The sequence below is a fragment of the Aythya fuligula genome, chromosome 5 (assembly GCF_009819795.1).
Source record: "Aythya fuligula isolate bAytFul2 chromosome 5, bAytFul2.pri, whole genome shotgun sequence".
NCBI lineage: Eukaryota > Metazoa > Chordata > Aves > Anseriformes > Anatidae > Aythya > Aythya fuligula.
Window position 1 is genome coordinate 23,860,744 of NC_045563.1, and position 24,476 is coordinate 23,885,219.

The 24,476-nt window shown below is 37.8% G+C and overlaps 1 protein-coding gene across 1 annotated transcript; it reads left to right on the forward strand.

The window, feature by feature from the left end:
* The first annotated feature begins 1,378 nt into the window (after positions 1-1,378).
* Positions 1,379-20,466, forward strand: BRMS1L (BRMS1 like transcriptional repressor). Its single transcript, XM_032188971.1, has 10 exons — positions 1,379-1,553; positions 7,609-7,699; positions 9,987-10,114; positions 11,658-11,737; positions 14,274-14,370; positions 14,730-14,813; positions 16,047-16,111; positions 17,479-17,518; positions 18,330-18,456; positions 20,058-20,466. The coding sequence occupies exons 1-10, from the start codon at positions 1,418-1,420 to the stop codon at positions 20,179-20,181; spliced, it is 972 nt and encodes a 323-aa protein (XP_032044862.1). The 5' UTR covers positions 1,379-1,417; the 3' UTR covers positions 20,182-20,466.
* Positions 20,467-24,476: the final 4,010 nt, after the last annotated feature.

The window sequence follows — 24,476 nt, forward strand, 5'->3', positions numbered from 1 at the left end:
CAACACTGCTGTGCCACCATACATAGCTTGTGGAATTAGCCTGTTCTCTTAGCTTTTCTAGCATTCCATTTGGGCAGCGAGGTTGACTTCAACTGGTACATTTTTTCTTCCTCTAGACAGTAAATGTTGTATTGTAAACGTTGTATTGCTTTAGCTGGGTAGCTCCTCCCTGCCTTCAAAGGATAAAAAATGAATAGAAGAAGCATGTAAAAACATATAATGAGCTTAAAAAAAAGAAAAAAAAAACTGGCCCAATTCCCCATCCTAGTTGTTGATTTCCACTGTAGCATGGGAACTTTGTTTTCCTTCTGGGACTTATTTTTAGCTCCCTTGGACCTAGTTTCAACTGTTTGGATAGGAAATTACAATCAGGAGGCCAAAGGTTTTCAGATTTCCTGCCTTTCCTTTCCCTGCCGCTGGTTTTATTTTTATTTTTTTTCTTTTCTTTTTGTCTGTAACTTTTAATTTCTAGCTGTATTTTAGTAGACTAAAATGCAAACCTTGAATCTGCAAATCTGCAATTCTTAGATTATTTTTTTTTCCCTCTTTTTTTTTTTTTTTTTTTCCCCTTCTTTTTTTTTGGCAGATCTCTATGGATCCCAGTTTGTGGAATTCATCCATTTTCATTTGGGGACATCTCCAGCTCACTTCATTTCTTTTCCTAATTCCTTCCAGCTCTCTGGATATCTCACACCACTACTGAAGCACTTCTGGCACGTTAGCTTGAAGGAACACCAACTTACAATCCCTTTGGTAATTTCCTTTAAGTTTTTGAACTTTATGAACCAGCACTTGGCCACGTTTGGGGGTCTCAGCAGCTGCTTTTAAACAAGGAGAACCCGAGGACACCACCACTTGTTGCTCCTGTTTTATTTCAAATAACCAGACCCGTAACAAAGCTAAGCTGGGCCACCTACCCATGGCCACAACCCAGCTTCTCCCCGCTTGCCTGTGGGCCACGACCCAGCAGGGATTCGGGGCTGTTGATGCGTGCTGTGAGGTGAGGCTGAGCACCTCCCTCGTCAAGAGGGCAGCTCAGCCAGCACAGCGTTATTAAAGGCAGTGGGCAAACGAGCAGAGGCCGTGACACCGCCCCGTGAGGAGGCTGCAACGGCCCCGGGGGAGAGGCCGGGCGGGGAGGCAGCGGCGGGGAGGCCCCGTCCCGGAGTCCCACCCCCGCCGCGCCGCTCGCGGAGGACTACAACTCCCAGCACGCCCCGCGCGCGGGCTCACCTACCCTGCTGGCCCGGCCGCTGGCGGGGCTCAGCCAATGGGAGGGCGCGGCGGGCGCCGGGCGGGGTAGGCTGCGGCGGCGGGGCGGGGCGGGGCCGGCGGTAGCGGCGGCGGCGGGAAGGGGCCGTGCCGGGGGCCGGGGGCCGGGGCCGTGCCGGGGCCCGGCGGTGGCGGTGCCGTAGCGATGCCGGTGCACTCCCGGGAGAAGAAGGAGAACAACCACGATGAGATGGAGGTGGACTACGGGGAGAACGAGGGGAGCAGCTCGGAGGAGGAGGAGACCGAGAGCTCCTCCGTGTCCGAGGAGGGCGACAGCTCAGGTACCGACACCGCGTCCCCTCACAAACCTCCCCCCCCTGCGCCCCTCGCCCCGGGGCCGGCCCGCGGCCCTCCCCCGCCTCCCCCCGGCCCCACAGCGCCGCCGGTGCCCGCCCCGTCGGGACCCCGCCCCGCGGCCTTTCCGCCACGCCCCGGCCCGGCGAAGGGGGTGGGGGGGGCAGCGCTGGGACTGCCCGGGGGCTGCTGTCAGGCAGCTGGGGAGGGGCGCTGCGCTGTAACTGAGCCCCCTCAGCGCGTTACTGGGCTGTGTGTAGGCTGCCAAGCTGCTGGAGCCCGCAGGGGCACGGCGGGGACAGGGTCGGCCACGCTGGCTCCCCAGAAGTAGAGCAAAGGCTCTGCCAGGGCTGGGAAAGTGTGGCCGCTGTGCTGGGAGACAGCAGAGTCATGCCCTTGGCCCTTGATCTGAGTTAATACTCACTGGACCAGTGATCACCAGAGGTGATCCCCCAGTAGAGGCCTCGGCTAATCCCCAATCTGCCCAGGGTTTATGTAGAGCTTCCCGCGCGTCTTTTTTTTTTCCCTCCCTCCTCCCTTACTCCCCTGTGCCTCTGAGATGGCAGGTATCGCTGACAGAAGCCCATTTTGCAGCTCTAGCCTGCTGGTCCGTGGCTGCCTGCTTGGATCAAACTGTTGGCTGCCACTGCCTTGCCAGCAAAATGATCATAAACACAGCGATTTTATTTGTGCCTACATTAACAACTGATCTGGCAAACCAAGAGTAGAGATAGGTGGTCCAGAGTAGATGGTGCTGAGGCTCATACATCTCCAAAGCAGTTAGAGGTTTGTTTCACATCATGTATCCTCAACTGAACACATTTGGTTGGAAGCTGCTTGAAGAACAAGTCATTGCTTCAAGCCCTTGTGTTCTCTGTAGACATTGGAGCACATTTGACAAGAACCTGAAATGAAGCTTTGGGTTTAAATTGATAGGAAAATAATCTGTTTTGTGTTCTCCAAAATGGCTGCAAATTGACCCAGTGGGTGGTTAGCTCACACAGTCATAGGACTCACTTGAAAGCTCTCCTGTACTTACACATGAACGTGCACACAACTTTTATAAACAGTTGGGCTCCAGATACAGGTGGAGAGTTTATTGATCCAGCTACAGATCTGCTGCTGAAGAAGACTGATTGGTCTTTCCTTAACCACATTAAGTGGCTGAATTGAAAAACAGGGCCAGAAAAATGTGCTTTAATTGTCATGGGTTGGTTTGATGAAACCGAAGCTGTGCAGCATCCCTATGCGCTGGTGATTATGCTGGAAGAAGGGCAAACTTGAGTGTGGATATAAGGACAAGCAGTTGGAGGTAATCAAGTTTTAAGTTGGAAAGGTGTCTAGTTATGTCCCTGTTTGCACAGCAGCCTGCTCTGCTCCTTTCAGACGTGATTTAGGAAGGTGTGTTTCAATTCTTTCATTATCACTATTGTACACGGACTAGAAAGTGAATTCTGTATTTTGGAAAAAAAACTCAGGTGCATGGCTATTCCCTCCTAAACGTGACTATTTTTCAAAAAAGTTCTCACATACACAGCTGAATGAAGTTTAACAATCTTTCAGGGGAAAATATAAAATAGTGTAGAGGAGGAACACACGATTTTATTGGGCATTATGAGAGTGAGACACAGGGCTGTGAAAGACTCCTTGTTGAGGCCCAGGAGCATCACTGCAACAATAACCCCTACTTAGCCTACTGGAAGTCTCTGTCTTCCAGTTTGTGTTGCAATAGATTATGTAGTTTATGTAGATTACAATTAGATTACAATTATATCTGGGGGTGCCTTTTCTTCATCTATTATTCTAGCCAATCTGTATGTCGAAAAAAAATAATCTAATTTTCTGTGTGAGAAAGGAGCTTGGTATAACAGATGTAAACTTATCTCTTTCTTTCCCCCAGTTCCCTGGCTCTGGTGAAAGGAAAAATGGCTCTGTTAGTTCCAGCCACTGACTTTGAAGTTTGCTCTCTTTCAAAACCTGCTCGTACTCCTGTATGAAGTTTTTACCAGCTGACAATTTAAAACCAAACTGGTGGTTACATGTCCACAAAGATACTTTGGTCGATTTCTTTAATTTTTATTTTATTTTTTAAAACTTAATTTTATTTTGTCAAGGGCAAATAATTCTATTATCTTTTCCCGGTCTTGGATTCTTTGGGGATTGGGAGGAAGAAGGAGGAGCTATGTTTTAAGTGAATGTAGTGTGAAAGTGTTTCTTTACAATAATACAAGAAACCCTCCAGATAATTTCTGTAGCATTCCACAGAGAAATACTTTTAAGAGAGCACTTAAAAAGTGATGATTACAGGAAATTATATGCTTGTCTCGGTGTCTTGACAAATATGGATGTACTCCATGGAAGCATATTGCTTCTACAGATACAAGATGATTAGCACTGCAAGAAATAAGTCTTAATTAAAATTAGTAGGGGGAAAAAAAGAAGGTTTAGAAGGAAGAGATTGTTTTTGTTAAATTTGTCCTTTACTTTAGTTGCATTCATTGGTGTTTCCCCCCCCCACTATATGACTGAGAATACAGGAGGTGTGGTTAGAAACAGCATAACATGCCCTTGAGAGCTGGCACTGTTTCAATCCTTTTCCTTTTGATGATACATATTGAGTTTTTTTTTTTTAATTATTGACCATGGTATAGAATAGCATATCAGGGATGAATAAAAAAGCCACAAGTTATGCTTGCCATCCCAGATGAGAATTTGAACATTTTTGTGGAGCACTTTAAGTAGGCCATAGCTTATTAAAAAGGACTATTTTAGGTGCTGTTACATTTTAAGTACTTTTTGTGTGTGTGTGTGTGTCTTAAAACTGGGCTGCGCTAGTTAGGGAGTTGGACTACTCCAATGCAATAGGAAACAAATGACTGTGATTTCGACAGTGTTAAAAAATGCCCCAAATGCTTTGTGCAATATAGAACTTTATGGGGGAACTTTATGGGAAATCTGAAGTGTTGAGACAATTTTGGCCTGGTAGCAAGTCTTTTAATATAAAATGAGAAATATTCTGTCTCAAGCAATACAAATTTTCGACAGAAAAGCCATGGGATTTAATCTCAAAACTTACTTTTTCAATAACGAATATTTCCCAATCTGTACATTGTTTAAGGTCATGGGGAAGAAGTTCTGTAATTGGGGAAATTAAGATATTTCAAGACTCTGAAAGCCTGAAAAAGTTTAATTGGCAGAATAAAGAAACGACAGAAGAGTGAATTAGCATGTCAGTTGCCATTCAGTATTATAGGGAGAACGTAGTTCCTGTGGCAGGAATTCCCACATTTTTGAGTGTGGACCTGGCTGAGGAGAGTGCTGTGTTTTATTTCAGCATCTGCAGGAGAGTCAGCTGTGCCCTCACATCCCAATGCATTCCTCTTTTCTTGTAGCAGAAGATAAAAATGTAAGATGCAGTTGCTTTCAGGCTGCATTGATCCTCAGAAACAGCCACAGTTCTAGTATTATTTTTTTATTTGCAGTCCTTAAGCGTGCACAAGCAATAAAATCCAAATTAATGTAAGGAAAACTTCTGAATGAATTATTTACCAAAACATACCTGGAAACAAAACCATACCTGGAAACGTCTGAAACGTGTATGTGAACTTGAGAAGCAAGTGGGAAGCCATCTGGTTCCCAGGGCTTGTTCCTGCCTGGATTCACAGGGAGGTTCCGTCAATTTTTAATGCAAATTTATTTTTATAGCACATAAATACTTCAGACAAGACTTCAAGTAATGTGACTGGCACATTCCTTAAATCTGGCCAAGATGAAAGTTGCTCAGTCAATTTTGGCTTAAGTGCTATGTTGGACAGCCAACGAAAACTTTGCTCTTCAATCTGACTTTCGATCTTATTCTGAGTTCTGGGATCTGTCTTTTTTATGAGAATGATAGTTTAAAATGAAAGTGTCTTTTAGCAGCCTCATTCTCTTCCCACGCCCTTCTCAATGTGCCAAGCAATTTCTGAAGATCTGACTTCAGATTTTGTCTCTCTTCAGGCTACCCCACGTTTTATAATTTTGTAAAGGTTGCCTTCTATTGCTCGTACTTGCTGCGGTGTGAGGAACTGCAGTAAGGCTTTGATTTGGACTCATGTACTGCTCCACTGCCTATTGGTTTTCATATCCAGGCAGAAAGGGCTAGTGTGGTTTTCAGTCTGAAAAGCTTGTGATGGTATCAGTATAAAGGTACGTGGACTGAACTTCGTACTTCAAGAGGTTTAAGTGGAAGATCTGAGCTACTGACTCCTCTGAGTCAGGGAGGTGATGTGCATGCCCGAAGGTACTCCTTTCATCCCATCACCTTTGCAATTTGCCATGCTCTTTTGCAAAACAATAAGGAGGAATGCTGCTTTTTTTTTTTTTTTTTTTTTTTTTAAGCTGGTGTAGGAGGCAGTATAAAGCAAATCAAGGGCTCTAAAAGAATGGATGCTGAGCATCTCCACTCGGCTCCTGATCCTGCTTCGCTTCTCTATCAGCAACTGGGAGTTTTCTTGAGTAACTGCTCAGCTGGGCATAGCCCCCTCAGGACAGCTCTCACACTGTGGCATGCTTGCACCAGTCCAGCCCCAGCTCCTAATGCTGTGGCTCTCCATTCTTCCTGCGCTCATTCATCATCAGTCACTTGTACGGGAACTGGAGAGCTATTTCCTTGAGATGCTGCTGCTGTAAAGCTGCTTCAGCACATCTCTGTCTTCTGAATGTGGCTTAGCAGAACCCTTTTTTCACTCTTCTTTTTAAAACACTCAGATGGGCAGGGCTGGTGGAGGAAGGGCAGGAAGCAGTGAAGAATTTTGTAGCTTTGAGCCTAAATATTTATTTTTTTATTATGGAGAACTATGGTTAATGAAGCACCGCTTTCATTAATGCCTTGGAAATGTGCCTCTTTGACAGAATTAGGGTTTGGAACTTGCCTTTTTCTACCTTATATTTGCTGAAGTACAGCAGAAGGTTGCATGTCACTAAAATTCAGCAGTTTTCCATTTTGTGCTTTACTACTTGTTACATACGTCTTTTGAGATACCATACCTTTTATCCTCTTGAGTAGTGCATTGGTAAATCTGAAAGAGTGGAGGGTAAGATCCTGTGTGAAGAGAAATGAAGCAAAAAATACTGTTTTGAGGAAAGCCTTCTCAACTTTTAGTTTATTTAATTCATCATAAAAACAAGGAAAAAGATAGATAATGCTTTCTTCAACAAAAGGAAACTAAAGTAAAACTTTTAGTTCCACTTTTCAAAGCACTTCAAAAGCTCTGGAAAGAATTCCATGTTAATAACTCTTACTCCATAAAAGCATCTGAAATCAAATTTCTTCAAAATTCTAGATTTTGCAGGTTTTGCTGTTAAGAACTGTTTCATTACATATACAGGGTTTTTAAATGGTCATTATGATGAGCTGCAGATATTTCTACATGAGTAATTGAGACCCAAACAACTGTCCAAACTGTAAAGGTTGAAACCTGTTTTCAAAACCAAGTGTTAAATTTTTCTTTTTAACTGATATTATTAAAACTAAACTGTGAATTATGTATGACAAATGTAATATTTGGACTGTGCATGCTTTCTGTGGATTGCTTTTGCTCGTACTAACACAAGGATGCACTTGAAGTTATGTTTGAACTTGAAGTTTAAACTTAAACATAAAATTTCAAGTTTCAGTTATGGTAAATAAATCTTCATGGGTAATGCTGCCTTCCATCTGATGTGCTATACAATGTTTACAATGTTTAATTGTTCTGTTTCTTACTTTGTTCAGGTGTACTTCGCATTATCAGTTACAAAATTTGACCTTTTGAAGACTTAAAATGGTGTTGTCTTGTTTGGGGAAGAAAAACTGCAATTCATGGGGTTTCTTCTAGAATTAGACCTAAGTTTATTAACTTTGCGGTTTATGTTACAAATGATTTCTTATAACCTGCTGTAAAATAATAGAGGCTGATCTGTTTTTGGCTAAAATTCAGATGTGTTTAAAATCGGCTAGAAAAAAGATCCAGTTTATTTGTTTACGTTGTTCAAAATATGTTACCTTTTTCTTATTCTTAGAAATGGATGATGAGGACTGTGAAAGAAGAAGAATGGAGTGTTTAGATGAAATGTCCAATCTTGAAAAGCAATTTACAGACCTCAAAGATCAGTAAGTATTTTAATATTTTAAGTGTGTCATTTGAGGCTTTGTTCTATGAGAATGCTGTGTGCAGCTGGCGTTTCTTGTTTTTCAAATAAGCAGATACTATTTTTGAGAAGAATAAGTATTGGAGGTTCTGAAATGATTTGCAAACTGTTGTTCCAGATTATTTTATTTTCTGCAAGCTCTTATATGAGAGAATATATTTGTTTTCATATATTCTATATATACATATACAGAATATTTATTGTATGTGTGTGTGTATATACAAATACTTATTTTATTTCTTCTTTGCTGTAAGAATGGTTTTAAAGTGTTGCTACATAGGGCTGATGTGGGTCTATTGCATCTAGATGCTTAGCAAAACCAAGGAATTGTGATCTTTGGAGACATGTATCAAGATCCTTGTCCTCATTTTATATATGTGTGAATTGCATAAACAGATCCAAGCACTGTCTTTGTTACGCTAGAAATTATTATTGTTATTATTATTTTTTAATGTATAGTAGCAGTTTTTATAGCCAGTACTAATGAAAATTTCCTGTGGTTACTGCAAACCAGAAACCAACACTGGAAATGAAACCAGTGTTAGCTCTGTTAGTAGTTTACCATAATATCTAAATCACTCAGAATAAATAGAAGAACTGAATAGCCACAGTTATTCAAAAGTGAATCTCGTTTGAGTTAGGCCCAGTCTTCTGTATGTATTTAAAATTTATTTTCAGACGTGCCCAGGTAAGCTAGATGCATCTGTTCTGATTTAAATTGATGGGAATTTGGCAATTAACTTAATCAGGTACCTGCAAAAGAAACATGCAGGAAACCTTGTCTATTCTTAGGCATACGTATTGTAATTGAAAATGAGTCAGTTGTCATTGCATTCCAGATAAGTGTTCATATTGTGTGATAGCTCTTTCTACTGGTGAACTGAGATAGGTACTAGCAAACTTTATAAAATAGGGAAAGAAGAGAAAGATGCTTGAACAACAGGGTGTTTAATCTCAGCCAGCAGCAGAGATGATAAAGTGATTGTTTTGTAGGGAAACTAAATTTTGATCATACAAATGGGGTTTACGCTGGTAGACAGCAGGTACCCGTTTTAGGCAGATCACTGTTGGAAATTAGTGGATAAGCAGTTTTAGTTCATCAGCTGCTATGTGACACCAAGTGCTTGCAGCACCCAGGCCTGATTTAGCTGGAAGTTGGTGCTGTGTAATCTGATGTTAGTGATGCAGCCAGGCATGTGCACTGTGCACCTCTGCTTATGTTGTTGTTGGATAAAACTGCTGTAGCTAGATGTTAACAACTGCATGCCAAATTGGTCTTTAATCAACTGCAGGCTATGTCACTTAGCTGCAGGTCAGATTGAGTCTGTCTATTAACAGTTTGCAGGTAAGAAGAGAAGTGGTCACTGTTTAACTATAGCTGGGCTAGGTACATATGCTTGAACTATTAAGTTGTCATCAAGGTAAAGTGAAAATCAGGCTGGTGTTGCTTCAAGTGAACAGGAAGTAGTTCTCAAGCAGGTCTTGATTTTTTGGTATGTGTGAACTGTCTTCTGTTTAATTCATTACTTAAGCAATATACTGTAAACAAATAAAAAGGTAACATTGCTGTCCTGAAGAGGAGACTGTGTAAAAAGGTAATGTTTGATGTGTTCTCAGCACTTACAAGGAAGTTTGTATGCGTTTGCCTCAATGTTACCACTTTTGATTGTGGAGTGCAAAGTAAAAAAAGCATAAGAACAGGAGGAGCTGTTTATATTGATGATTCTGTCTTTTAACATTGTATTTACTAGTTATGTGATTGAAAGGCTTGTAATTGATACTACACTAAATTCTTTAAAATGGAAGTGGATTTCTTCAGGCTGCTAGTAAATACCAGTTTTTAGAAGGAATTTCAGGTGAAGTAAAAATATTGTAATATTTCCTTTTGGTGGGAATGGAAGATGTCAGTTACAAAATATCCCATGACATTTTGATAGTATTTTAAATGTGGATTTTCACAGGGGATGCTTCAGTAAGAGCCTACTTACCTTTTGCCTTGGTCTGTGGTAGGGTGAGAGCAGATAAGTGAACAACAAAGTGGATGGGATTTTCTGTCCACAAAATGTCTCTCCTTCCCTCTCTTCCATGATATAAGCACGGAAAATTCAAATGGTAACAAGTCTTAAATTTGCTTCAGTGGATGTGCCATAATGTTAACAAAGAGAGGTAGATTAGGTCTTTTAGAAAAAATTCTTCTGATTTGTTTGCTTTCATTTATTTATTTATTTATTTATTTATTTATTTAAAAGACTTTACAAAGAAAGATTAAGCCAAGTGGACGCAAAACTACAAGAGGTCATAGCTGGAAAAGCACCTGAATATTTAGAACCATTGGCAGCATTGCAAGAAAATATGCAAATCCGAACCAAAGTGGCAGGTAGGCATAAAAAGTAAATATTTCTGCTTCAACAGTATCATGTTGCTATGAATTTTAAGGGAAATCTTTTTTTTTTTTTTTTTTTTTAACTTTAGAATTATTAAAGTGATGCGTTTTAAAGCTAGAAACACCATGGCATGCATAGTTTTAAACTTAAAGTAATTTTCAAGTCAAAGTTTCGAGTTTCTTACTACTTTCCACAAATTGCCTGATAACATTGCATTAAAAATATGGCTCATTTTTTCTTTCTCCTGGTCATCTCCATAATGCTTTCCCTCAGATGGTGACCTGGAATTTCTGGGTTTTAAGATTTTTACTGCAAATTTACTTGAGTAGTACTAAGCAGCCCTCTTGTGTTACATGTAGATTCCCAAATGAACTTCCCCGAAGGTTTGACATGAAAACAACCTTAATCCAAGCTGTTGGTTTTCGGTTTTAAACGTGACTTTCTGTTAAACCATGTAGGTGGGTGTGGATAGGGAGAATATTAAAGATTTTCCTGATTCGAGTCTTCAGCAGCACTGAAGATGCATGTTCCAATGTAAAAAGCCGAGGGAGAAGTCTCAACTTCAAGGAAACTTGTAGACTAGAAATCAGATTTCTTTTTTTCCTTCTGTCCTCAACTTGAGATTCACAGAGTTGTTCCAGAGGACACCGGAAACTGCAGAACGGGTCTATTTGCCCTTGCTGTTTCACAGCCTTGACAGAAGTGGTTGTAGCAGAACTTGAGCTCCAGCAGGTCCAAGGGACCCACTTGTTCCTTACAGAGGGGAAGAAGGGGAAAAAAAAAAAAAAAGTTAAACTATGGATGTAATAGAAAAGAAACTTGTTTTACTCTGCTCTCTAAGGCAGTGAGCACTTCACACAAAACATGAATCTTGATTATTTCAGTAAGTCAATAAAACATCTCTCTTTCTTCTAGAAGCATTTATGCTCATACTGCTGATTTCAGGCAAATAAGCATTGATTATGAATTGGTAGGTGTAAGAAATACTCCTAATGCTCAGAAGCAGTGCTCCTTGCATTGCAAGAAGGCTGGTTCTAAGAATGGAACCGTCTTGTTAATTGATGTGATTTGTCAGTGTGCTGTGTAAAGCAACTCTCATTCCAAATATCTGTAAAATCTGTTTTCTAGCTGTTTAACACCCTTCCCCCTGTTATTTAAAATACTAATTAGAAAATAGAAGAGGCCATCAAGTACTTCTCATATTTGAAAAGTAAGGATATCCAGGATAATTTGATCAGAAATAGGAAGTAGACCTGTTTTGTAAGGCTAGCATGACAACTGGTATAATCTGTTGACTGATAGGGGAAAAAGTGAAAATAGCATTTTTTTTTTTTTTTTTTTCCATCAGATCTTTAGATTTAAGAGATCTCTTGTTTTTACTTTGTAAAGGAGCTAGGCACTGTAATTGCCTAAATTAAGATATCTGTGTTTTCCCTTTTGTACTTATTTTGGGATGTGCAGGAAGTTCTAAAAGAGAATTTTGAAATCAGATGTCAGCTAAATAAATTAATACTGTTGTTATTTGCTTGATTACAGGTATCTATAGAGAGCTTTGTCTGGAATCTGTGAAGAACAAATATGAATGTGAAATTCAAGCCTCTCGGCAGCACTGTGAGGTTGTGCTAGCTATTCTATATTGATAGCTAATTTCATCTGTCTTTACTGTGTGTCATGTTCAGTGCATACTTTTCCTACTGCAGTTGTTAATTTAATGCATTTGTTTTGTGATATTTAAGCCCACGTTGAAGCTTGTTCAAAGCATATCAAAATTGCCTTTATAGATTTAGATTTGAATATAAATTAAGTTCTTATTTTTCATTAGCAGGTTCTTAATTAGTTTTTTTATGCTTTTTAAAGAAATGATTACCAAGAACAGTAGCTAAATTATCTACCATAATTTTAGCAAAAGGTACCCTACACTTTTGTAATAATAATAGTCTTACAAAGTCTTTTTAAAGTATCTTGGTCCGCTGGTGGTAAGAGTTGTCATTTCAAAAGCAGTTACGAGAAAGATACATTTCTCTCCTTGAGCATAAACGTTTTTATTTCTGTTTAAGTATCTAAATACTGCATACTGTTGTGCAAAAATTAAAGTACATGTATGTCTGATCCTCTATCCTAGCTACTTAGATGCTGAGGTTTGCATCATAGTCCTTCTCAGCTTCCCCATTACAGCGTTTTCTTCTTTGCTTGTTTTCTTGTTTACTTCAAGGTCTAATGTAGGACTACTCACTACTGACTTTCTTCATTCCTGTGAATTCTCCTGTGGCTGGACAGAATGCTATAAGACTGGCAGGGTTTCCCATCCACAAATGAATGATTTGCTTTGGCTATGTATTCCTCTTTCAGGTGGTTCTTCTTGCTTCTTTTGCTGCTATGCTTCTGTGAAACCTTCAGAATTCAAACATGCACCATCCAATAAGGGTCTCTCAGGGGGGAAGCGCTTCAAAGTCAGTAGAACTGCCTGTAAAATCATTGTTACACTAGAGCACAGCCATTCAGCCTCTGTTGCCTATCACAGCTTTTCACACTGTATTTGTCGCCAAGTGCTTGCAGCAAAACAGGGGTCTAAACACAAACATAATTTAATGTTAAAACCGTCTCAGAACAAATAACACTCATCTGACCTTTCAGGTATATATAAGAAAGCTTTTGTCTTTTCAATTTCATTGGGGAATATTTTTATTTTTAGTAACAGGAGGTTGAAAAATACATGAAAGGAGGTCTCTGGAGTGTAAGTACTTTGTGACTTGAAGGGAATGTTAAACATGACAGCCATCTATTGCAATAGGAGTCCTTGTTTTCTTTATACCTCTTTTTGCTTCACACTAGTTCAACTTGAACGCTGGTAAAAGTAAGGTTCTTTTGGTATGCTGTTCTGTGGGCAGGAGCAGTTGAGGTGCAGACATACACTGACTTGGCTCTAGGGACTGCAATCTTTGGTTGCAATGTGGTACCTAATAGCTAGACACTTGGGCTGCTTAAGCGGCCTCTTTCCCCCCCCCCCCCCGATAAGTCCAAGTCTCTGTTTTCCAGAGTAGTTGGAGATGCTGCTCAGTGAAAATGAACTTTAAAGTAATAATAATAGTTAACAGTTGGCTGTGTTTCCTACTTGTGTTTTAGGAAGTGTGCAAATTTTATGCAGTAAATTTATTGTCTTGAAGCTTGGAACTTAGCTTAAATTGAAGTTACTGTTTTATTGTATTTAGTGTGTTCAGAAGCTGCTGTTAAAAGGGTAACTCATCTATATAGGTACTGTGTAACTTTGGCACCAGTCCTATATGGTGAATTATAATTGAGAGCAGTTGTACTACAAAGTTGATTTTCTCATTGACAAATGCTTAGAGACGGAAGAGAGGGTAGACTAACATGTTCCGTACAAAGTTCACACCGAAGTGTTACCATTTATCTTAGGTGTGTTTTTAGCACTTTGTATATAAAACGAATGAAGGTTTGTGTTAATCTATTTGGATCAGAAATTATATTTTGAAAGGATGAACTAGCATACTTTTCTAAAGCAGTTTTAAAATGTTTCTCTCAGCTTTAACATACACAGTTTTGCTTTCACAATTTTCTAGACCTTTAGTTTGTGTGCATAATTATTTCTGTTGTGAGTAGGTATTTTTCAGTTCTCTGAAAATAGGCAATTATAAATTCTGTAGTAGTAGATGATACTTCTCTATCAATGACTACAGTCTTGTTAATATTGGAGGTAAGTTAATAAAGGACTTTCCATGAAAGCATCAGCTTATTTGATCTTTAAAGAAAGGTGGAGGAGAGCTTAACACTTCACAGTAACTCATCATGAATAAATCTTTGCTACCCAAAAGGAAAATACTGTATTTGTGTCAAAATACAAGTAGCTATTCTGGAGATCTAGCTGTGTGCTTTATATACTAAGTTATTCTTGGTTCTGATATTTGATGACTGTATTTATGCTTATGCCAATGAATGTGCTGTCTTTGAGAAACCAGGATCTTGTGCTAAGGAAATGGATATGGGGATATGTTGTATGCTTTACTGCTTCTGAATTATTATTTTTTTTTAATCTCAAATCAGTTCTTTCCTTCCGCTGAGCCTTTGAATAGTTCTTATGTATGTTTAGATGATAGAACTTAGTCATGTATAAATGCCTAATTTTTTTTCTTTTAGAGTGAAAAGCTTCTGTTGTATGATACTGTACAAAGTGAATTAGAAGAGAAGATTAGAAGACTTGAAGAAGACAGGCATAGCATTGATATTACCTCAGGTGAATGGAAATTAAAAGTTTTTGTTTTGTTTTAATATTGTTGTACCTACTGATTAGTCAGTTGACAGTACTCATAATATTTCAGGTTATCCAGTAGTATTCTGTTCAGAACTACAGTGTAGGCTTTGGGAGGTGGGTTTGAATTTAAGTTTTAATCAAACTTCAGTCGAGTAATTGTCAGCATCCATTGTGTGTTTTGAGAATATTAATCTGTGACCGTATAATCATTCATTCTGTTCAGACACAGCATCTCGCCAGAAAATCTGGTATTTCTCACTTCTGGACAGTGTTTCTTACTGTAAGAAGAGCTAGATGTGCATATTTCTGATTCATAACATATTCTTACTATGTATTTTCAGAATTATGGAATGATGAGCTACAGTCCCGGAAGAAAAGGAAGGATCCGTTTAGTCCAGATAAAAAGAAACCTGTTGTTGTATCAGATATCCTTTTACTGAAGTTGGTGTTCTTTTTGATAGCATTCACTGCTTTATAGGTGCTTTTACTACATATGTCATTGTTGACAAGTTGAAGTGGTGATGCATTCTCAAATGTGATTTTGGAATGACAAATGTTCTAATTCAGATTAGAGAAACATAGTTGAAAATTGAAATGAAGAATCTCTTAACTACTAGTTTCATATTTGACTTTTTGACATATTTTGACTTAAGAAAATAGAAGTAATTTGTCTCATGTTTTGGGTATTTGGTGAGTATTTGCCATCATTTTTCCAATGTGGTTGGTTGGAAAGGAAGGATGTCAGAGTTCTGAATTAGGCACTGTGCATATTAAGGAATGCCCTGTACATAATGAAGAATGTATCTTGAAGCATGCTTGGTCCAGCTGTTCTTCTGGAAAGCAAGGAAGTTGGGAGAAGGGGCTTAGAGCAGAAAGGCTTAAATAGTTATTACAAGTTAGGAAAGGACTTTTTTCTTGTGTGGCATACATGCAATTTTTATTTCTAAGGTGCTGAAAAAAATCCTGTTACTTTTACAAGGTTTTCAGACAAACTGGGAGGATAAAGTGTGAGGAAAGAAGTTTTTGACAGAATGGTCATTTTCTATTTTAAAATGTTTATTTTGTTTCTGTATTTATATTATTTGTATTATCTTTTCTCTTTTTCTGTACCTGTCCTAATTGATTTATCAGAACAGTCCCAAATGGATGACTTGTACTAATAACAACTGATCTTCCTTTAGATTGCATCATATATCCAGTTTAGTGGGGATGTTTTTTAACTAGTGCTTAAAAGCTGAATGCTGTTAATCAATACAGATTACAAATGCCTTCTTTAGTTTCTTAACTGCTTTTGGAAATTTCAGTGCCAGGTTGTGTGAAAGTGCATTCCTTTAGCTCTCGGTCATCGTTGTCTTTAGAAGGTCAAGACAAACAGCATTTGCTTCTGTGGACCGTGAAATACCTTGCCATTTAACAGAAAATATTAACATAGTAATAGGTCTAAAAGCCCAGCAATTTCAGGCATGGCTTTTAGGGTTTCCTACAACCCAAGCTATTCTATGGTTCTGGGTTGCATAATTCAAAGATGCATTTATTATTACTTTCACATAGGTATTTTGTGTGAGAGATTGGCAGAACAAGTGTTAATATCTTTCTACAATCTTTAGAGTGTTCTTATTATCACTGTATTATCTCTGAGTTTTCATTAACTTTTCCACGCCCTTATATAGTTTATATGTTACAAGACCTTGATATTCTTGAAGATTGGACGACAATAAGGAAGGTAAGATGAAAAGTTGAATGCCAGTAGCTTCCTTTGGGTATTGTGTGGATTCTTGGCTGTTCCTTTTGCCTCTTAAAAATACTTAAATGTGTTTTAAATACAATCAAGACTTAAAGCAGATTTTCATTTCTTCATTGGTCAGCTAATGCTTTCTGTTCAAGCTATGTTATTGCTGCTCTTTTTGATTCTACCCAAATCATGCAGAGGAATCTGGTAAGGGAGAGGAAGAGCTTATCTGTAAAATGTGTAGACCACAATTTCTGTGATAGAGATGAGATTTCTCAAAATTTCTACTCAACTATGTCAGACTATGATAATTTGATAGGATTTTGTTTTAATTAAAAAAAAAAAAAAAGAATACATGCCATTTAGTATGTTTTCTGATAGTAAATTGTTTATTTTATGAAGACTTCTTCAGCCTTTGATTACAACTTTTTTTTTTTATAAAGTATAACTATTTTTTTCCCAGATTATAAGAGGACCAAGGTTTACAGGAAGATAAATTTCTTTGACAAGTTAATATATTTGGAAAAAAAATAAATCCAACTTTTGGGTACAGAGTATCATGTAGGATCTTTACCATATTGTTAATATAACTTGCTGTAACCAAATGCTATCCTTGCCTTGCATCTGCAGTTGGAAAATATCCCATAGTAATCCAGCAAAAATCGGTGCTTTCCGGTTTATGGAGTAGGAAACAACTTTGAGAATTCAAAGCTTGCTGGGAGATGACTTTGAGTCTATTTCTATCCATACTTGTAAATATTTCCTAAAGAACCAAAATGTGGTTCCTATGTGAAAGCCTGTCTGAGTGTTTTCTCTACCTATCAACCAGAGGCATAGACACGAGATAGCTTTCCCTCAGTTTCTTTGTTATAGCGTAACATGATTTAAAGCGAGAATCTGATGGGGATTTTGCCTTTTATTGAAATCATTAAAAAAAAAAAAGTTGTTTTTTACACCTACTTTACTACTGTGTGAGATCTGCAATTCACATGGAAGAATGCTTGTGAGTATAGCATATGAATCTAAAGAGTAACTTCTTCAGATGGCACTTTTTTCAGAATCAGAATTAATTCAATATTGCATTTTTGATAGAATTACGTAACGCTAGTTCTGAAGATTTAATTTAGAAAACTTAAGTTACATAAAATCAAGATTGATTTAAAAAAAATTGGTTCTCCACTCCCTCCCAAGCCCTGTTTCAGTTACTGAGTCAGTGTTCAACACACTTTTCAGATTTGTTCTGATTGTGTTTTTGCATGCAAAAGCAAGTATCTTGAGCTACACCACACAACCCAATTAAAGCTGACAGCTAAGAAAAAAGACTGTTTGCTGACGAACTTTTTTTGTGTGTGTGTTTCAAGGCAATGGCTACGCTGGGGCCACACAGAGTAAAGCCGGAACGTAAGTAAACATTGTCTGGTTTCACAAGACAGAACTTGCTGTGTGCAGTGATGCAAGCTGCATCTAGGCAGGTCATATTTATCTTAGCCATGGTATACTGATGGAGGGTGGGGTGAGGTAACTGGCAGATGTGGCTTTTTGCCTTTCCCTGCTCTCAAGTGCTGATAATTGTGGCTTGACTACTAAAAAATTTAGAGTTCTAAAAGTGGGTTATACCAGTAAATATTGGTAAGCTATGCTAATGTTTACAAAACATGAAGCAGAAAACTGAGAAACCTTGTGGGAGCTTTTTAAAAGCAGCTCACGTTCACTGCAAGCTACAATTCTGGAAAAAATAGAGGTCTGATAAAGGAGTGGTAAAGGATAATTTGGCCTGAGGTGAGAAGCACATTAAGCCTAGGTAAAATCAAGTATGTGGAGGTGGTTAGTAATGAGGAAAAGGGAGAGAAAACAAGCAGGTGGTGTATTTCTTCAGCGATGCATTACTTACATGTGTTTTATGATAATGCATCGATAAAGAGGCTTCAGAGTCTTGCATTTGCAGTCTTGTCTACATTGCATTACCCCATTTGTGAAAATTCATACACAGAGAGAAGAAAACTTCTATCTGAAAATGGAAATGTAACTTCTATCTGACTGGAAATAAAAAGTTATCTTCTAATTTTCATCCATTTGGAGTTAATTATCTAGAAAATGGCTACTTTTGGCAATGGAAAAACTGTGTTGTGTGTAAATAACTTAATGAGTGTGTTTATAAATTTTACTGACTTCTGCCAGTTGATGTTAAATCCCTTTTTATTGATCATTTCAGCACCTGTCAAATTAGAGAAACATCTACATAGTGCTAGATCTGAAGAAGGAAGGCTCTATTACGATGGAGAGTGGTATGGACGTGGACAGACGATATGCATTGATAAGAAAGATGAATGTCCTACAAGGTAAAGTTTATTAATTTTATACAGCTCTGTACAGTCCTGTTAAAGCAAAAGATAGCATGATGGCATTGAAGAATAAAGCTTGTTTGGAGGTAGTGCCAGCTTACTAACATTTACTAGTTTACATTGGAAGGCAGCCATTATCAAAGAAGTTTGAGCCCTTAGCTTCTGAGATAGGAGTGAAGGTTGAATTTCACCGATGTGATGTTTTGTCAGGGTGGTATCTCACTAGAAGACTTCAGTTCTTGCTCATTTCTGAATACCCTGGGATTGTGTTTTTTTTTTTTTTTTTTTTTAGCGGGGATTTTGTTCCTTTGAGGATTTGGTCTGTTGGCCAGCTGAAAAATACTTAATTATGGAAAATATTTTCTGCTATTAAAGATAAGCTTTGTTTTTCTGTTGATTGATTGATGCTCTGAAATAAACCAAATAGAACTTTTTTTTTTAAACAGTGTTCCTTCTCATAATTAAGTTTCTCCCTGGTCTAAATATGATTATGCAAATTTGGTTGAATGTTTACGATATCTAAATGTATTTTTTCTATATGGATCATATTTGTCAATTCCGTAGTGTAAGTATATTTTAAAAAAATAGTTAAAAGTATATGTTAAATTCTACTGAATGGGATAAATCAGTCTAAGAGCAGAGTGTTGATTAAATAAGCATTGCTACCCAGGTAAGACAGATATTGTTCCTTAAGGAAAATAAGCATGAATTGGGAAACTTTAATTTTATATAGCAGTAGTTTACTGTAAAACAGTCAGTTCCTTTCATTCCCTGGTGAGGGAGAGCAGATTTATTTATTTTTTTTTTTCAGTGCTGAAACAAAGGTGTTTTAGTAAATTATATATTATTTCTGAAATTTAAAGAATTCCGAAGTTGTGCTGTTATGCACAGCATAACAGTTGTACTAAATCAAAAAAAAATCTTCCTAGTGCCCCATGTCTGACAGTGGCTAAAAGCTCTGTCATTTAGCATACAGTGGAATTTCCCCAGCCTTTCAAGATTTCAGCAACTGTTAATGCCAAAGAGTTTCCCGCAGGGAGTTTTGTTACACGCTGTATGTGATGGATATTTCTTCCATTAACTGTTTTACTCTCTGTTTTTGAGCCATTTTTGTCATCAATTATATTTGGAAAAGTTATTTTTTTCAGTATTTGTCTTAAGGTTTACCACAAAAAAGATAAAAGCAAAGTTCATGTAAGAATGATTCAATTAAATTCAGTTGGGCTTTTTTTTCTTTTCCTCCTGTCTGTCTTGAGTTTCAGACTGTTTAACTTTTTTCTGGATATGTTTTCCAGCAGATCTGTTTTTTATTATGGGTAATCTGCTTACTGTGGGTGACTATTCATTTAAACAGTTAAAATATTTGTAGATACTGTGCGTGTTTTCTTATAGCAGGAGAAGAAAACAGCTGGAAAATCAACTGCCTTTACTGAAGACATGCAGTTACTAAAGAATTCTGCTTGCGTTTATACCTACTGCATACTTTCATTTACAGTACAGAAATACAGCTGCAGTTTTGAGGTTATTTAATTACTTCTAAGATGTCTAAATATTTCCTATTTTTCTCTCCCTGACCCTTCTTCCCTCATTTTCTGTAGTGCCATAATTACAACAATTAACCATGATGAAGTTTGGTTCAAAAGACCGGATGGAAGCAAGTCCAAGCTATATATTTCTCAGCTACAGAAAGGAAAATATTCAATAAAGCATAACCACAACTGACTATTGCTAACCAGAAATGAAACAAGTGGTATTGCCATGCTTGATGTGCCATGGGATGAAAGTTGTATTTAATAGTGTTTTGTATTCCTTATAAATTTACAGCAGTATCTGATGTGTATTTGTAGTGCTGTATGTAAACTTCATATGGATGGCCTTCAGAAACCTGAGGATGTTAAATCATGTTGACAGTTTTACCTCTAAATTGGGTCCAGTGCCTAAGGTATGAAGTACGCTCTTCAAATGTAATGGCTCAGAACTTCTCATTAATAGTCATATTTGTAAAAATGAAATTAAAAAAAAAAAAAATAAATTCATTGTTGACCAGTTTGTGTGATAAAAATGATAACCACAGTTACCAGCAACTCACTTTGTTTTCAGTGAACATTGTCATGCTTCTCTTGTGGATGTAAATTTAGCCTGTTCAGCTGTTGCTTTTGAATAGATTGTAACATGCATAAGCATTCTTTTATCCAAAGTGGATTGATTTATTAAAATCTGCCCTCAACAGCTCTGCTAGTTCTAACTGTGTTATATTTTGTAAGGTTTACTATCTTGCTTATAATGAGACAAAGCCAATATTTTGAGTTACAGTTTTTCAGGAGCATTTTTCTAGCTTAGGACCCTAGTCTGTAGTAAACAAATTATTGGTGATTTTTTCTTCTCCCCCAGATTACCAGCAAAATTTATGCATAAAGTAGACAGTGTTGCTCCAACCTGTTATATGCAGCCTACAGAGGATGGCTGCTGTGACAATTATGTAAATATTATTGCATGCTCTGCTTATTTGGTCCATGTTGTATGGAATACTATGAATTCTTTTTTTTTCAAAAGGAAAACATCTCCCCAGAAATCATTTAAGTGGGCAAATTTACACCAACTTTTTCACCAAACACAATTTTCCAAATTTCTGTAACCTATTTTGTCTTATCGTACACCAGAATTATTTAATGCAGTTTTTAAAGCTGGATTTCCCTTGAATCTTATTGTTTAAGCCACGGAGAAAGGTCCTAAATCCTTAATGTTACTGTGATGTGCTTGGAACATCTAAAATGTTAGATGGGATTGTTGAAGAATTTTTAATATGTTGGTTATATGCACTTTAATCTCCACTTATGATGACTCTCTTTGGAGAAAAAAAGCATCCATTTGGTTTAAAGGATCACAGCAAATAAGTATTTTTATTGTAACATAAAAATGGTTTATTCCTATATTAGTTGTCTCTTTTACTGCAGGGTAGTAACTACTTTCCAAATGCCAAATCGGTTTCTGCTGAGTGATGCTTTTCTACAAGTGTATGACATTAGTAATCAAATGTATATAAAGTATTAATTGAGGTTGGCTTTTAACAATATGAACTGTATGTATACAGTTGTTTGATAAACTTTTTGTAATAAAATATTCGTATTTTTTAACTTAGTATATAAATAAATCATTGGTGGTAGTGGACATCTTGTATTTTGTTTTGCTTTTTTGGTTTTCTAGTCCTGTTGGAGTTGCTCATGTAACAAATCCTAAATCAAAAGTTGTTTTCAGAAAGTGTAAATCTTTTTAAAGGCCTTTGACTCGCATTTTCTCTCAAAATTTGAGACTATGTATAGATGTGTATCTAAACTTTTTTTCTGTAATATTTTATGCAAGCAATAATCTGCACTGTTTATAAAATCAAAATTAAACACTGTCAAAAATGTTTTGGTTCCCAAAGAGCTTAAATCCATTTGCATTTAGGGTGTACTGGGGCTGTGGTTCACTTCTTTCCTCTTTTCTCCCCTGTATTATGCACCACACTAGTTGCAATCAATTATTTCTAAAGCTGTTTCTAATCTGATCTCTTGTGGTGCAGAGCTTTGATTTGTACAAACTTTGCAGCTTGGATTGACACATGGTGAGTGTGGTTTCTTTATTTAGAATAAACGTTATTTGTATTAACATGGCAGGTAATAAGAATAGCAGTATGTCTTAGTGATCAAACAGCTGGAATCTCTCTATTTCATTACTACAATTCCAAGCTATGGCTTTCCTTCTTACATGTGGTCACTTCTGTGCATGTGATAGGAGAGGAGTGAGAAGGGATTTTATAATTGCTTTTGTTCTTTATAACATGACTTACTGTTCTATTTTTATGCAAACCATATTTGATACATGCTATATATCTTTGTTATATTTTGACAGGTAATGGTTTGCTCACTCTGTCATGAAGTATAAGGGGGCTTCAAAAGACTAAAATCTTCTCAAGTACAGACATTGTCAACTTCTTGTTCATCTTTTCTATCTTTTGCACTGCTACAGAAAAACATTTCAAGCCTCAGTAGCATTGTTTTAAACTACAAATAGGATTAAAATCAGTAGAGCACCAAAAGGAAAAAGATGTTGGGCATACTATTTCTTTACATACACTATGTGAAAGGGAAATAGATCATTTTGTGACAAAAATATCTTTCTGTATATGTATAGACAAAGATATATATATATACACACACACACACACACACATATATGAGGCTGTGCTTCAGAGGAGATGCTGTTTGTTTTTGACGATCACATGGAGCAAGATCATCTGTTCATCTTTCTCATAACAAAATATCCAGTATATTCAGTTGAAATGCAATTGATGCAATCTGAAAACATTTAATGCATGAATATTGTGGAACTTAGCTTAGGTATCTTGTAACAACAAGCTCTTAAACTTTCTAAAAACACTCAGTTGTTGGCACATCTCACTGTGTGTGTTTTAAGACTAAAAATCAGCTATTTATACATGTAGTTCATGGAACATTTTGTTAGAAATTTCTAAGCCAAGGCCTGCGTAGCCAGCTCACCAACCCCATCAAGTGGTAAGGGATGAGGAAGTACTAAAATTTTCACTCTGTTTCAAAATCTATGCTGTCTTCCACTGACAGGTTCAATTCATTACGTTTTTTGTTTTACTTTCCTTTTTTTTTTTTTTTTCCCCTTCAACTGATAATGTGGGAAGAGGTGTGTTTTCTGTCTGTTTTTTTGAGGGCAAGGAGAAGTGGTACAGAGAAAATGTGCTCAGTACATAGCACATTTAAGTAGCCAAAATCTTCTGTGCTTTTACCTGTATCAGGTGGGTTTGCACTTCTCACTGTCAGTGTTAGCTAAACGAGGCCTGTTTTCTACATTTAACCTATAACAATTCTGTCCAAAAACCCCTTTAAAATGGTTGATTGAGCTATTTTTTTAGGGTACTTAATTCTTTCTAAGGAAGTTCTTCAGAAACAAGGCCCTTCTAGGTCAGGGGCACAGCAGCCATTGGCATTAAGACCAAGTAGCCAATGTTTTACCTCGGGGACTTGCAGCCAGGATGCTCTGGGTGCTGTGTACTTCCTGGTGGTACTGCTGGTAACTGCCTGATGCCTGGAAATCCTTTGGTGGTTCTGTAGCATGCGTGTAGCTCAGCTGCGTGACACAGCTGCAGGAAATCAGCGTGGGATTTACAGTCTACGATTTAATCAAAAACACAGCATGTATTCCTTAAGCCTGATATTTCCTGGAAATGTCAGCCTTATGACACTTGTGTATGCTTTTATTTCTCTGCGTGGTCTTGATGAAACATGACTTTGAACCTTTAAGATTTCTTTCTGGGTTCGCAGAATCACAGAACTGTAGGGGTTGGAAGGGACCTTGAAAGATCATAGGGTCCAACCCCCCTGCCAAAGCAGGTTCCTCAGAGCAGGCTGCCCAGGTAGGCGTCCAGACAGTTCACCTTTGCAGTCAGGCAGTTCGAGAAGGTGATGAGCTGGAGGCTGTTTCAGTGTACTGCCTCCCAGAGACCTCATTTCTAGAAATTTGACTTTCCCAGGCATGTTCATAGTTACTAAGGTTGGAAAATACCTCTAAAATCATCCAGTCCAACTGTCCACCTACCACAAATATTACAGACTTGTACAAAGTCTGTAATATTTGTCTGTAATCTTTTAATGCTGGAAGTGAGCTGAGAGACTGACCAGCTGGCAGAGGACCCAAAGTTGTGGTGCTGAAGGAAATGTTGAAAGGAAGAAATTTCAATTGCAGAATAAAGATTGAATGGATAAATGGAAAAAATGAAGTGTGTGACAAAAATTGCTGCTTGAAAAAATGGTGCGATGAGTAACTTAGTCCTAGTTATCTTGGTCACAGACAGACAACTCCTGATAGGAAGAAAAGCTTTTTTAATTAAGAAGTGTCCCACAAGGCAATGAGTTCAAACATGGCTTAGCAAGCAAGCTGTATTTGGCATTTCTGACCTTTGGAAGTGCAAATGTTTTTTGAGAATGGCTTGTGTGTAGGAAGAAATA

Bases quoted from the DNA above. Each gene is read 5' to 3' on its own strand.
- BRMS1L (XM_032188971.1), top strand. From the start codon at position 1,418: ATGCCGGTGCACTCCCGGGAGAAGAAGGAGAACAACCACGATGAGATG. The intron at 1,554-7,608 runs GTACCGACACCG...TCTTATTCTTAG, and splicing joins CGAGGAGGGCGACAGCTCAG to AAATGGATGATGAGGACTGT. The intron at 14,814-16,046 runs ATATCCTTTTAC...TAACTTTTCCAC, and splicing joins GAAACCTGTTGTTGTATCAG to GCCCTTATATAGTTTATATG.